This window comes from Oreochromis niloticus, linkage group LG16, assembly GCF_001858045.2.
Source record: "Oreochromis niloticus isolate F11D_XX linkage group LG16, O_niloticus_UMD_NMBU, whole genome shotgun sequence".
NCBI lineage: Eukaryota > Metazoa > Chordata > Actinopteri > Cichliformes > Cichlidae > Oreochromis > Oreochromis niloticus.
This window is the reverse complement of record NC_031987.2, coordinates 31,855,675-31,871,821: the sequence shown is the minus strand read 5'-3', so window position 1 is coordinate 31,871,821 and position 16,147 is coordinate 31,855,675. Positions and strand designations below refer to the sequence as shown.

The 16,147-nt window shown below is 40.3% G+C and overlaps 1 protein-coding gene across 1 annotated transcript in view; it reads left to right on the top strand.

Annotated features, from left to right (window-relative positions):
- itgb5 (integrin, beta 5) overlaps positions 1-16,147 on the top strand; it is a 52,875-nt gene that overhangs the window by 4,485 nt on the left and 32,243 nt on the right. The window contains exons 6-9 of the mRNA XM_003456261.5: positions 4,361-4,522; positions 5,530-5,625; positions 5,734-5,823; positions 8,676-8,810. Of these exons, the coding sequence (XP_003456309.1) occupies positions 4,361-4,522; positions 5,530-5,625; positions 5,734-5,823; positions 8,676-8,810 (483 nt within the window). The remainder of the gene's footprint in view (positions 1-4,360; positions 4,523-5,529; positions 5,626-5,733; positions 5,824-8,675; positions 8,811-16,147) is intronic.

Here is a 16,147-nt window from a genome sequence, read left to right as displayed (position 1 = left end):
AAATTACCAATAATCATCCCACAGATGTAATATTATCTACAGCTACTCTTAGTACCATCGATGTTAAGTTAGACTCTTTTTCTCCAATTGATCTTTCTGAGTTAACTTCAATAATTAATTCCTCCAAACCATCAACGTGTCTTTTAGACCCCATTCCTACAAAACTGCTCAAAGAAGTCCTGCCATTAATTAATTCTTCGATCTTAAATATGATCAACCTATCTCTAATAATCGGCTATGTACCACAGGCCTTCAAGCTGGCTGTAGTTAAACCTTTACTTAAAAAGCCATCTCTAGACCCAGCTGTCTTAGCTAATTATAGGCCAATCTCCAACCTTCCTTTCATATCAAAAATCCTTGAAAGAGTAGTTGTCAAACAGCTAACAGATCATCTGCAGAGGAATGGCTTATTTGAAGAGTTTCAGTCAGGTTTCAGAGCTCATCACAGCACAGAAACAGCTTTAGTGAAGGTTACAAATGATCTTCTTATGGCCTCTGACAGTGGACTCATCTCTGTGCTTGTCCTGCTAGACCTCAGTGCTGCGTTCGATACTGTTGACCATAATATCCTATTAGAGCGATTAGAACATGCTGTAGGTATTACAGGTACTGCACTGCAGTGGTTTGTATCATATCTATCTAATAGACTCCAGTTTGTACATGTAAATGGAGAGTCCTCTTCAGACACTAAGGTCAATTATGGTGTTCCACAGGGTTCAGTGCTAGGACCAATTCTATTTACATTATACATGCTTCCCCTAGGCAACATCATTAGAAGACATAGCATAAATTTTCACTGCTATGCAGATGACACGCAGCTCTATCTATCCATGAAGCCAGGTAACACACACCAATTAGTTAAACTGCAGGAATGTCTTAAAGACATAAAGACCTGGATGGCCGCTAACTTTCTGCTTCTTAATTCAGATAAAACTGAGGTTATTGTACTCGGCCCTGAAAATCTTAGAAATATGGTATCTAAGCAGATTCTTACTCTGGATGGCATTACCTTGGCCTCCAGTAACACTGTGAGAAACCTTGGAGTCATTTTTGACCAGGACATGTCCTTCAATGCACATATTAAACAAATATGTAAGACTGCTTTCTTCCATTTGCGCAACATCTCTAAAATTAGAAATATCCTGTCTCAGAGTGATGCTGAAAAACTAGTTCATGCATTTATTACTTCCAGGCTGGACTACTGTAATTCACTATTATCAGGAAGTCCTAAAAACTCGCTGAGAAGCCTTCAGCTAATCCAAAATGCTGCAGCAAGAGTACTGACAGGGACTAGAAAGAGAGAGCATATTTCTCCTGTTTTGGCTTCCCTTCATTGGCTTCCTGTTAAATCCAGAATTGATTTCAAAATCCTGCTCCTCACATACAAGGTCTTAAATAATCAGGCCCCATCTTATCTTAATGACCTTGTAGTACCATATCACCCTATTAGAGCACTTCGCTCTTGCACTGCAGGCCTACTTGTTGTTCCTAGAGTATTTAAAAGTAGAATGGGAGGCAGAGCCTTCAGTTTTCAGGCCCCTCTTCTGTGGAACCAACTTCCAGTTTGGATTCGGGAGACAGACACTATCTCTACTTTCAAGATTAGGCTTAAAACTTTCCTTTTTGCTAAAGCATATAGTTAGGGCTGGACCAGGTGACCCTGAATCCTCCCTTAGTTATGCTGCAATAGACGTAGGCTGCCGGGGATTCCCATGATGCATTGAGTTTTTCCCTTCCAGTCACCTTTCTCACTCACTATGTGCTAATAGACCTCTCTGCATCGAATCATATCTGTTATTAATCTCTGTCTCTCTTCCACAGCATGTCTTTCATCCTGTTTTCCTTCTTTCACCCCAACCGGTCGCAGCAGATGGCCGCCCCTCCCTGAGCCTGGTTCTGCCGGAGGTTTCTTCCTGTTAAAAGGGAGTTTTTCCTTCCCACTGTCGCCAAAGTGCTTGCTCATAGGGGGTCATATGATTGTTGGGTTTTTCTCTGTATTTATTATTGTGCTATCTACTGTACAATATAAAGCGCCTTGAGGCGACTTTTGTTGTGATTTGGCGCTATATAAATAAAATTGAATTGAATTGAATTGAATTGAAAGAAACACATGTAGGCTAGGCACTTGTGAGTTAGCATAAACATAAAATAGTTTGTATTCTGAGGCAAAGAAAAAGTTGTCCTTCACATATTAGTCCACAGGCGTTTAGTTGCTACTGAGAGAGTCAGGGAGGTCAAATGTTGCACTACAACCAGCTCAGTGTTCAATACATAGAAAAAAGTTTCATAAAGTATGTTTGAGTAGTCTTCTATTGCACCCTTTGAAGATTTATTTGTTCACAGTTGGTAACAGGTCACAGGGACAGCTCCTGTGACAGGAGCCTCTGTGACAGGCATCCTGCCTATTTGCTTGTTAATTAAAAACATCGGGGGGGGTGGAGATGACAGGAAGTACAGTCTGGTGCAGCTGGTTAAACATGAGGACGAGTGCCTTGCAGGCCCAGTCATATCCCCGTGTTCCTCTTCCAGTTTAATCATTTCTAAAGGAGGACCATGACTCCTTCCAGTTGACTCCTGCGTTGTAATTTACTTAATTTGCACCGTTTTAGGCGGCCAGTGGTCATTTATCAGTCTCACTCACTGAGGCAGTATTTTATTCTGTTTTTTATTTACAAGCAGCATAAATGCTTCCTCTTCTACGGTACAGCCACAATAACAGGAAAGGCCACCCATCACACACCTAGATGTAGATATCAGTCTTATGACACAGCTGCGGTTCATCTTCAGAGAGGTCACTGATAGGTGCATCCACAGCTCTATTGTGCACTGTACAGGGCAAAAAAAAATGCCGAGCCCTCTTTTCTCATTGGCTGAAATGCTGTTTTTACACATTAGTCAGCACTCTGTCAGCGTTCTCGGTGCCTTGCCTGTTGTTTCCTGTTGATAAAGGCAGAGAAAAGTCTGGCTTGTTGTACAGTAGTGGACTTGGGAGCACATGAGCTGCGTATCATTGCTAAGCTTTACCAGTCTATCAAAGTGTCAGCATCATGTGATTCAGACGTGGGTCACTTTCATGTTCTTCGTGACTATGGAGTTAGAAGATGCAGAGTGAAAACTGACATCCAGCTCAAAACTCCTCTGACGTTGTTCTAATTTCTCTACACCAACACTGAAATAAGAATCACTGAAGCATAAAAAGGAATCTAACTCGAGGGATGAACCAGCGTTGTGTCTACACATCCGACAGTTTGAAATGATATCTGTGAGCCCTTATCAGCTGTAGTTCACAGGCATAATATTTTTTCACCAACAAAGTGATTCCCAAACAGTTATTAGCTACAAACTAATAACTTGGTATATCTCAGCATGTTTTCCAGTGTTTTCTTTAAAAAAGAAACAAAAAGTAGTTGACTGAAGGTCAAAACAATCTAGAGCAATTGAACACTAACTGAAGATCATGTCTTTAAGAAATAGGAAAAATGGGAGTGGAGGTGGTGAATGACAGGAGAATGGTGGCTAAGCTGTCATCCCTGATGGACAACATCTCCCACCCCATCCATGAGACTGTGACAGCACTGAGCAGCAACTTCAGTGGGAGACTGCGGCACCCACGGTGTGGGACGGAGAGATTTCGCAGGTCTTTCCTCCCCACTGCTGTCAGACTCCACAATAAAGACTTTAACTGATCAAACACACACATCCACAAATGTGCAATAACACTAATGTGCAATAATCCTTTCTGGCATCGTTGTATTTTTACTCAGTTGTATATAGCATTTGTATTCTATTTTTATCTTATTGTATATTTTATTCTATTTTATTCTACTGTATATAGTATTTTATTTTATTCTATTCTGTACAGTTGTGTACTGTATTTATTCTTATCTTATTTTATTCTAATTTTTCCTTCACAACTTTTGCACTGTCCACTTCCTGCTGTGACAAAACAAATTTCCCACATGTGGGACTAATAAAGGTTATCTTATCTTATCTTATCTTATCTTATCTTATCTTATCTTATCTTATCTTATCTTATCTTATCTTATCTTATCTTATCTTAAAACTCTCTGCTGAAGCCTCCTCGGGGCTGTATAGTCTCAAAAAGCAGTGATTATTAAGTAGGAAAATGGCCACAAAAGCTGAAACCTCTCTGTAAAGATGTACATTTTAACGTGGGGGTCTGTGGGGATCATTGGAGTCAGGCCCGTTAGAGGAACGGCACTTTTTGACATTTCTGGGTTGGTTTCGTTATCAGCCTTGGAAGCTGCTGCTTGCTTCTAATGATGACGGCGATTAGGATGCTGATATTTGTTTTTTGTAGCTAGAATTAGCTCCAGTAACTTACTCCTCCCATTTACAGGAAAAAATAGGCTGGAGGAAAGAGGCCTATCACCTACTGGTGTTCGCCACAGACGATGTACCTCACCTCGCTCTGGACGGCAGGCTCGGTGGTCTTGTTCATCCCCACGACGGACAGTGTCACCTCAATGACAACAACGAGTACAGCGCTTCCACAAAGATGGTAAGAAGACTGAAAATACAAAGTAGTATTCAGGGTTTTCATTTCATCTATGGATTTAGCAAAGCAGTGAAAAAGGGAAGCGGTGCAATTTCAGCTAAAGCCACTCTGCAACATGTCTTTTGGAAAATTCTATTCAAAATCCTCTTTGGAAATTTGAAACCTGGAATTTTCTGTATTGTAGTTCATACTGCTGGTGTTCAGTAAACGTCAGGTGCTTTTCACTGCAAAACCCACCCGTGAACGGATGCTGGAATTTGCAGCATTTGGTCATTGAAAGGCAAAAAGAAATGACATGATGAACTTCCTGCATTCTTTCATACAAAGGCTTTTAGGATAGTTTGCTTCCCTTTTCATGGCCTTGTGTCTCCACCCAGCTTTTAGCCACACTACATTACTAGATTTGAGAACTAGGCTTTTTTTTTCTTCTTCTTCTTCTTTTTTTAGTGAATTACTTACCTACTGAATCAGTTAAGTTCTCATGTAAGCAGGTAATTACAATGACATTCTTATTAATGACAAGAGCCCGTGAAGGGTCCAGATACACATCTACACCTGGAAGCTTCTACAGGAGCATGTAGAGGTGTGTTGGTGCTTTTTGGTTTTGTTTTTAAGCGTCCTTGTTCAAAGAACAGCTAATGAAGAGCAGTATTCGTATGAGATGCATTATCCTTCTGACACCAGTGGATTGGTTTCTTATAGTCGGTAATACTGCACAAAGACAGGCTTTCAGACATAAGTTCATTACAGGTTTCTGTAGATGCCAGAAGACTAATGAAGTAAACATGGATCAAAATCATTTAAAGTGGAAATCATTTATTTGAAGCTCTGGTTTATTGACCCCATGGTGGACCACACTCTGGTGTTGCCTGGCAGTTCCATATGTGGAAGTCCACACTCCAGACTTTCACATCTTCAATCTGGAATGCTTCAGCTGTGATACTAGAATGTTAAGATATAGATGGGCTGTTCTTTCTGATGGGAATCCAAATCCTTCTCTCTTATTCCAGGACTATCCTTCTCTGGCTCTTCTCGGGGAGAAACTGGCAGAAAACAACATCTTTCTCATCTTTGCTGTGACGAAAAGGCTGTACGTGATCTACAAGGTACTCTGAATTTTTGTCTATACAAGCTAAAGATCACACATTCTAACAGTATTTAAAATCTTAAACCATCAATGGTGCCTCCTTTTTTTTTTTCATGTTTTTCCAAAGGATTTTACTGCACTCATCCCAGGAACCACAGTAGAAATCCTTGATCAGGATTCCAAGAATGTCATCCAGCTGATTATCGCAGCCTACAACGTGAGTAAAGCAAATCTGTGCAGCTGAGCGTCTGCTTTCCCGCTGGTGTGAGTGAGAGAGCCAAATAATGGCGTAAAGGGTTTTGCTTTTGATGGGGAGGAGTGATACATTCATGTCTTTAACAGCTGATTTTGACGCATGTGTTTTCACAGGGATCCAAAATCTTAATAAAGGTAGAATGGATTACCTGACTGACTCCCGAAAAGAAATATAATAATTAGTATATTAGATAAATCATAAGTTACAGTGTAAACAAAGGTCAACAGAATTGTAAAATAATAAAAGTGTACCGCACTAAATTTACCAACTAGTTCAAACTGGTCAAAATGGTTAAGTAAGTAACTTAAAGTGGGATAAAATGCCACAGAAGCTCCAAATTTTTCAGTACATATGGTTGAAGAAAACAACAATTTACCTTACTTTGGAAATTTAATTAATTTTACATTAGGGTTTAAAGTGTACTTATGAAGCAAAAATGCCAAACACCCTCTTGTCTCAGCTTCCTGAATGTGGAGGTTCAATAGAAGTTGAGTTTCAAACTGTTTGTCACATAAAACAGACTCACTGAATCAGAGCAGACTCAAACTGAGAGACTAAACCCAGCTCTGCTACACAAGCTTATGAGCAGTGTTGGTCAAGTTAGTTGAAAAAAGTAATTACTTACTAATTACTGATTATTTCTCCAAAAAAGTAATCCTGTTACTTTACTGATTACTTATTATCAAAAGCAATTAGTTACTTTATTACTTAGTTACTTTTTGAAAACATGATACACAACCAGATTATGAAATAAAACAATAGACCTTTCAGTCTCTTTTTAAAAATTGTTTTATTAGTTTTAATCTTTTAACTTTAAGCACATTGCACACGCAAAAATGAAATTATATGCAACAATCTTTGACTTGAAGAGCTTGTTTAACATTTAAACCTATTTCCTGCATATTCCAGCATATAAAATAAAATAATTTTTTGTGTTTACGATCACTCTTTGAAATAGATGCAAATAAAACACAGTAAAAAATAAATAAAATCAAAGATTCAGCAGCACTAAGTCGTGTGGCTCTTAAATCTATTTTCAGCTGTTTTAGCAGGAGTGGGGCAGGTGGAGGTTTGCCCGGTGCCTCAGCGGTCATGTCAGTGGGGGGATCCGGGGGTTTCTCTGTGAATTTCACTTTCCCGTGGCAGTGTGCTCGGCGCTTGCTCAGATTTGAAGTTTTTAATTTTTCGCTGTAGGAAGAAGTTTTCTCGCCATGCAGAGTGTACAGCAGACGCTAATGTTCTGTAGGGAATCAAACTCAAAGTAAGGTCAGTACTTCCAGGCTTTAAACGCTGCATAGTTGTACTCTCTCCCGCACTTCATGTTATCCATTGTTGATCTGCACGTCTGTTGCAAAATCACGGTTTAGTAACGCAGTGTGCTTACAGGAAAGTAACAGTAATCTAATTACTTTTTTGCAATAGGTAATCCCTTACTTTACTCATTACTTGAAAAAAGTAATCGGATTGCAGTTATGCGTCTGCTTATGTGTATGTTTAATACTTTCCTCTAGTCTTTAAATTATTATTGAGAATTGCAAATGACAGTTAATCTCCCCTGTCCTCTAATGATGAAGTTAGTCAGCCTTAAATCTACATCAAGTGTCGAGTAAGCAGCGAACTCTCAAAAACCAAGACCGTTTTCATAGACTCCCATTTTAAATTGGCCCAGTTTACAACATTAAAAGCCATGCTAACAGCGTGGTGCAAGAAATAATTTTGTTCTCTTAGTCACAGGTAGAGTTATCTTAATGCAGGCTTCTCAGAATTGTTCTAATTCATGGGCCAAATTTGATCTGACCAGTAAAAAGAAAACCACACAAAAAACAAAACACACACACCTTCTCCATGCGTATCAGTCTATTACTAACTTAGTTTGGCTGACGTACGAATCTGGATAAAAACTGCTTTGTGGAGCTGTGATGGCAGCGAGGGCTACACTGATACAGAAATGCACATCGTGCTTCCTCTGTGGCCTTTTTATTTAAAGCCAACCATGTCTTAACTCCCTGTGCCTCGCTCCTAAACTGGAGCCACAGTCGTCTGATTGCTTCTTATTAACCAAACAGCTTTCTGAAACCAGGAAACTGCACCTCATGCTGGGAAGCTTTCCCTAAATATTTTTATGTGTGGGGGAGACAGATTTTTCTTTTCCCTTGGCTGAGTCGGTGCATTCTGAGTGGCAGAAAGTTGTGTCAAATGCACACTTGACATGCTCAGTGCGTGGAAGCAATGCTGAATGAAGCGCTGTTAACTCGGGGCCTGTTAACATTCCAGCTGCCACATTATATCCACCTCTGAGGTTTGATCGATGGACGGGCTTTTCTAAGCGCCGTGAGGTTCCTCCTCAGGTCTGACTGAGGGACAAAGCTGCTTCATGCTGTGATTGTGTTAAGGGTGATAAAAGTGCAAGTGTGCGACAGGGAGAGAGCGAAGGGTCGAATGAGGTCATGCTTATCCATGTGCACCAAATAACTCTCCTGATTTGTTCCTGGCAATTTTGCATCGCAGCGCTGAATGAACAACTGCAAACTGAGCGTGCACATGTTCCACATAGCCAGCTGTGGAGCTGTGGTATTTTGTGTCCCCACACAAGCCACCTGCATTCACGCACAGCACTTGAGGTTGTGGTGAGATTGGCTATAAATGCTTTCCTCCTGTTTCACCCTGTTTTCCACTTAGATGCTCAAACAGCGTTGAAAGTGCAACAAGTCCTGCTGTTGATGGCTTATTTTACTCTGCCTTAAAAGTTTTTGTTTTAAACCCTCGGTTTATTACCACATACGACTGAACTCTCCTGGCTGTGTTCTCCTTAGAACATCCGTTCTAAAGTGGAACTGTCAGTGTGGGACCACCCAGAGGACCTCAGCCTTTCCTTCACTGCCACCTGTCAGGATGGAAACCCACTGCCAGGCCTCAGGAAGTGTGCTGACCTGAAGATAGGAGACACTGTGAGTGCTTCTCCACACTTACCTCATGTTATAAATGTTTCATGTGTCCTGCTGGCCCAGAAAATGTCTGAGTGCTCGCTCACACGCGTTTATTCTCTTGGATTATGAAATTCAATCTGTGTTTTTAAGAGTTTAAAGAGAGAAGCGATTGCTTTTTCTCCATTGGATGCCTGTTTTTGAAGATTTCCCAATGCATAGATGTTACTTGCACAGTTACAACAATAACGCAAATCATTCTAACATTTCAGATTCTTTTTATTTTTTCCATCTATGGGAACCAAAAAAAATTGCCAAGTCCTTAGTCTTATTTTGAAGGTGAAGTTACAGATAAAAGTGTTTCACCACCATCTGGCTTGCTGTTGTGTTGGCCCTTCATCATTCAGCTGGGTCTTTGGATCAGTGTACATACTGAGTGGTGCTCTGAATGCAGTGGGTTGTCAAACACATGAAATTTTTGATTTAGATTTCTGAGCTGCTTTTGCTATATGTGAATTTGTTTTTTGTTTGTTTTTTTTAAAGCATCTCTGCTGCTGTTGGGCGTAAACATCTAGACCTCGCGGTCACATGATTCGGTGTACATATCTTGGCACACCTAATCTACATCTTTCACTCTAGGCACAGGCCCAAACTCACAACTCACTACATCCTGTTTTCATTTTTGTTTTATTCTGGAAGTTCAGTCGGGAAGTGCCGATTACTATCTCAGCTGGGAAAGTGATGTTTACAGCACCAAAATTACTTAAAAGCAAATGATAGAAGTAGGGAGGAGGAGAGTTTAAACAGCGATGTTATTGACACTGATTGTGCATATCATATGGCAAATGAACTTTAACCTCCTAGGACCTGGCGTCCACATATGTGGACATCACATTTTGGGTTGTCTAGACTACAATACTAAATTTTGCTCTACAAGGGCCAGATATCTCTTATGAGGACATTATACTGCCACTGTTCTATCAAAATTTTAAACAAATGTCCTCATATGTGGATATCAGGCCAAAAATCAGAGCAAAATCAGGTAAAAAGATTTTTTTTTTTTTTTTTTAACATTCATCAGGTCCCAATCAGCCCAAATAGCAAAGAGAAATTAAAAATGCATGCCATGAAAGAGTTCGGGTCTTAGGAGGTTAATATCGTCCACATGAAAAAACTGCAAGAACATCTATATTTGTGCACAAACGTGATCCCTAATCTGTGGAGCTTGTAGCAAAATGGAGGATAGATGGAAACGGTGTTTGAGAATGTAAGACATTGCACAAAAATGATTGATTTTCAAAGTATTTATTTAAAGTTGCTGGTGTCAGAGTATTATAGAGAGACACATCAGTCAGTCCTGAACTGAAATCAATGGGAGAATTCAGCAACGGCAAAGTTCCAGAGGGGAAAAAGCTTGCAAAACATATTTTAGGGTCAAAGTTACTAAACTTTCAGATATATTTTTTTTCTTCAGTTTTGACTGGTATTTATCTGCATGGACAGGTAAATGGTAAATCGACTGATTCTTATACAGCGCTTTTCTACTCTCCCGTACTCAAAGTGCTCTATACAACATGCCACATTCACCCAAGCACTATCTTCTATGCTTTTTTTTTTCTTTTTTTAAAGTGCTTTCTAACTAACGCATTCACACACTCTCATACTCCAATGGATGCAAGGATATTTGGCATGCAGACTAGGGGGAGCCAGGGATCGAACCACCAACCTTCTGATCAGTAGATGACCTGCTCTTGCTCCGGAGCTACAGCATGTAGTTAACTGTCCCGAGCCACTTAGAAATGGCTGAGTCCTGTTATTTTTGTTGAAAGTCGGTCATAGCCCAACTTAAGATTTTCCAAAATAAAATCTACAAACCGCAAACAACTACATAAAAATGCCATCTACGAAAGTATATTTCTTTTCAGCACACTTCAGCTTAATGTGACACAGTTCACGAAGTTAAACACAACCTAAAAAAGTCCCTGACTGCTTCTGCCAGGGATCGAATTATGTGCAGCAACATGCAGCTCCGATGGAATGGAAAACATTCATTTTGGTTCATGTTCTGGAAAAGGTCACTGCTGCAAATTTGTTGGGTTTTTTTGAATAAATGACTTCTTTGAGGTTGGCACTGTCATTGCATACATTCATAGACTCATTTTTCCACATGTCAGGAGGAGCAGAATTAAACACATTTTGTGTTGAAGTACATCATTTCCAGTGTGTGGTATAGTACCTAAGAGGCTGTCGAGGATCGTGTGCACGTTTTGGTTCTTAATGGTTTTTGGTACTCAGCCTGAAACAAAATAGTGGATGTTATGTTAAGGTTTCAAGTGCCAGTGTTGCATTTTTATGTTTTTTGCTTTTCAAAATAGAGGACCCAGTCACCCTGAAATCATCATATTTAATACTTGATAGGTCATACTTGCTCTGAGTTCCTGCCTGAATGCGTTCAGCCAGAGGCAGCATCAGCACACTCTTTGCATCCTACCTGGTAGTTCCTTCTCAGGTTTCACTGCAGACGTTTTAGCACCTACTGCCTCTGCCTTTAGTTTGAACTTCAGCAGGTGCACTGCAGTTCAGTTAGTAAGATCAGGTGATTGTTGAAGGTTACTTGCTGAAATAATAATAAATCTGAGTACACAGCAATGCCAATATTAATAATTCCTGTCAACACCTAAGCAAACAAGAAAACGCACAGTGGGACCCTCTTGGGGTGACTTCCTGTGAGTTGGAATTGAGACTGGATTCAGTTCACAGTGGATATAGCTGTGGGAAACGCATTATGGTTCATCCCCGTCTCTATCCTGTGTTCAGACCAACAGTAGTACTGCAACAAAAACCCAGCTCATCAGTCTCTTACTCTAACTGGACTTTCTGGATTTTCTTCTAGTACCTGCTGCAGCATGCCCTGTAGCAGCTACTAGACTGAAAAGTTTGTTAAGATTGAAAAGTTTTATTTTCAGTCTTAACTCATCTTAAAGGTTCAATCAGCAATTTTAAGATTATTTAATATAAAAAGAAGATATTGTATTGATAAACATACAAAGAATAAAGTGTAATTAAATCTTCCAACAAACTCATGCATACTCATAAATCAATACCTATGAGCACTGGTAAAACTGCAAACAGTTTCCCTATATATTTATATTATATATATTTAAATGCAGTGGCGGGGAAGGTTTTTATATAGAGCTTTTATACTCTACTTCAGCACTCAGTGCCCTCAAACATGCTCATTTATTCCCAACAATGTCATGATTACCTGCAGATTAAACATGCAACTGTTGGTTTCTGGACATCCGACAACAACAATAACAGCTGGTTATAAGTTAACATTAGGCTCGCTAATGTTAGGCTCAAGGGTCCTAAAATACTTTCCCTCAGATAAACAGTTTGATTACATTCTCACATCGCCCAGGAGTTTATTCACCAAGTATCAGAGTCCAATGTTAGATCCACTTCAAAGCTGCTACCCTTCATCTCCTTTCACTGCAAAAGACAAAAGACATGAGCAGTAATTTATTGTTATATTTTTAGCTTTTTTTTTTTTTTTTTTTAGCTGGTGTATGTGTAATCCTTATAGTCTACGAGAGGTTGTTGAGCAGTCTTACTGGGATAGCTGAAACTTAGCTATCTGGTTATGCCAAACTCAAGACTTCATTGTGGTAGTCCACGAACCAGTTTGTGACATTAAAAGATGGATGTAAATACTATATTCTGAGTTAACCAAGGTGGGGTTTTTTTTGTATGTTTGGTGACAACATACAGAGTAATTTTAATGCACTTACACTTTAACATTTGGTGTTACTCATGTGTTTTTCACAGCCTTGCCTTTAGCAGTTAGGGGTCTTTTCAGGTGACAGGTGGTTACAGTACGTCTTAATTGCTCTGAGTTTTGCACTGGGCTCTTCGTGGCAGTCACTTTGTATTCTGTACAGGCCCCAATTGAGATCTGAATCTTTTGAAAATGTTAGTGAGGGGTAGTTTGATACATGCCTCACACAGCGAGACTTCAGCAGGGTAGAATGCTTCTCTGAAAACCCCCTGTGCTCTTCCCTTGGCCACTTTATTTTCCTGGGAAGGTTTTGGGATGGGAATGAGCAGAGGAGGAGTTGAGGGTCATTGTGTCAGGGGAAAAAAAAACTCAAAACAGTGAATGTAAGGGAGCTCTTGGGTGATGGGGCTTGCTCATGTCTTTTGTCCTTTGCAGTGAAAGGAGATGAAGGGTAGCAGCTTATTCTGCTTGGGGCTATGTTTCCCAGTCTTTACTGAGGGAATGGGCCATTCCAGTGCCCAGGTGTCAGTCACTGGGACTGTGTGAGTCTGTGACGGAGCTTGTCGTCGCATCTCAATGACTTTGCACAAAAGTAGGCATGAGGATGCCTGTGAAACTGCACGGCATGAAAGAGCGAAGCTGGCAGCAGGAGAAATGCTAGCTGGAGTATAGTTAAAGGGGCATGGTTTTCACTGTTTCATTCACACAACTGCAGGACTGAAAGGGCTCATGCATATGAATGAAAGTCTGTGCTAACATGCCACAGGTTCTTTAAAGATTTATTTCCAAATGAGGCAGAAGCATTTGAACCTGGTTATGTGTGGTTTTGTTTGACCATAACCACTGGTTTTATCCCACTTAACTGAATTCAGGCAGTCATAAGAATTCCATCATCAAAACAGAGCTATCCACGGAAACGCTGCTGTGTTTTTCTGCCAGGAAGAAATTCTTTGTGAAACTGTTGGATACAATTCTGTCACTTCCCCATTCTGACTCCCTGCATCTCTCCTTGAATTAGATTAAACGATCAACTGCGTTTTCTCAGTGAGCTCGGTCTTTCTGCACCCATCTCTCCTAAAGTGCCCTACTACAAATTCCTCTCACATTTTTGCCCATTTCCATTTCAGCTTCATAGTTCTCCTAACAAGCCACATGACTGGGTGAACTGGCCTCCTCGCGACTCACATTTACAGTAAATTTAATTGTGCTCCTCATTAACTTGTTAATGTTAGAGTAGAGGGGCTTTTTGGGCAACATGTGATGCATTCTCTTCCTGTATGCTGGACTAATGTGACAAGCGCTCCTCTGGTGCCATTCCGCAATGATACTGTGTCATATCGTCTTTTTTATCAAGCATCATAAACACCTGGAGGAACACACAGAACTGGCTATGTAGCTATCTGTAGCAGATGTCACTAATTTCAGCCTCTTTAGTTCAACATCATGAAACTACCAAAACTAACGTTTGCCAACTCTGGACAGAATCTAGTTTGCGGCCTCTAATATGAAAAGCTGTTTTCACTTGTTTCTTTCTACACTAATTATTTGCTTGCTAAAATGCAACATAATAATCATTAAATAGATTATTCCATTAAACACACACGCATATGAATGTGTGTTTTGTCAAGAAGTGTACATTTAAAAAAAATAAATAACCAAAACTGTATGGATATCACATACTGGATTATGGCTGCTAATGCAAGCAGAAACCTTCCGGGTTATAAATGAAGCCAAACTGGAACTGCTATAAATTGCAGTTGACCTGATGGCCACTTTGAGGCTGCCTCTGAAAGTGAGTAAATTTCTACTTTCTCCACCCAAAACATTGCTGGCCTCTGTAAATGGTTTATGCCTTCATAACAACTCTACAATGTTTTGTTTGTTTTCATCACATCCATTTGGAATTTGTTGATGTTTAAAGCTTTAGGCCACTTTCATTGACAGATGTTTTGTTAATCAAGTTAGCTCCCACCTGGAGTCACTGAACTTGACCTCTTTATTGTGTTTGTAGTGTTGGAAATTCTGGAGTTACATGAGGTTGGTGTAGCTCAGGTAGAACTACTAGTCAGAAGGTTGGTGGCTCGATTCTCGTCTGCTCCAGGCTGCATGCCAAATATCCTTGGACAAGATGCTAACCCAAAGATTAGCTTGTAGCAGATTATACATACATGATGGGATACTTTACATTGATTGTGAGTTTACATAGCCTGGGACTGCTTGATTCGTGGTTGCTAAAGATGGTTGTTCCCCCCCCCCCCCCCCAAGCCCCATCCCTTCACACCAAAACACCACCAAACAACACCACCACCATGTCTCAGTTTCTCCAGCACATATGCAACAGGATGGGCCTGGATCAGGTTGTGACTTTGCTGAAACTGAAGGCTAGGCTGATTTAAAAAAAAAAAACAACAAAAAAAACCCAAAAAAAAACCAGGGGCAGATCGAATCAAAAATCAAACTTGTTCTTATAGAAGCTTATAGAGAGGTGGAATTTTAGCTTTTTTTCCTCAGGATGAGATGATCCAACTTATTGAGTCATGATACTAATATCTTGGCTTTGGCTGTAGACTGATACAGATTTGTCCCTTTGAGGAAGAGGAATCATTCTTTTGAGGCAACATCAAGCTTGACATCATCTCACTTGACCACAGTTTGCTCAAAGCTGCTGCAAGCAAACAGCACTTGCTGGTGTAGCACGCGTTGAATGCCTCCAGTCTCCCAACCGCTTTGCTCCCTCCATGCCTGACAGAGCAATGGATTGGTTCATTTCTCTTTGTGCGAGACATCCATTTTTCAGGTGCTTCTAGTTAGGGCTTCAAAGCAGAAAATGTTACATCTCCTCTAGTCAGTTTTCATCTTAAAAACAAAATAGTTAAGAATTTCCAACCCTGATTCTCTCTTTGGCAGCTGCGTGCACTTCAGACTCACTAATCTCTTAGCCTATCAGTGTAAAAGTCAGCAGGGTGTGTTTATCTGATATGGATGTGAACACCTGCCAATTACTGTTGAACTCCGGCTGTTTGACCTCATAACTTAGTTTTTATTTCTGCACCACAGAGCTCAAGGACAGAGCCAAACCACTGGAACACGCATCACTGTCCACTTTGTGCTTCTCTTTATGAGACTCTGTCATACTCTTGTACAGTTTCTGGAGCATTTAAGTCCAAAACAAAGTCTTGTCAACAGCACAATTTCAATCACAGAGAAAATTGAACTCTACACTGAGCAAACTATCAGGAGAGTACCGGGAAAAACAGACTTATGTTTGATGATAAAGGCATGCCTGGGGTTTGGTTTCTCTTGTCAAGACTTCCTTCCTCAGAGCAATCAAATGGGTGTAGATCTCCTGTCCCAGTTTCTGTGCAACTCAGCTATGTAAATTCGTCTCTGGAGTGAAACAAGCCCACTGATGTAAATGTGACAGCACGGGTTAATGTGCTGGCTGGCTGGCAACTGACTGTGTTTGATGCAGGGTGGGTTCAGGTCATTCGGGAATAAGGAAACAAAAACTGAGGAGAGATATCAGAGATATATAAGGCCTCATGAGGCTGCTACTGTTTAAAAAAAGCACCTTTGAACATTT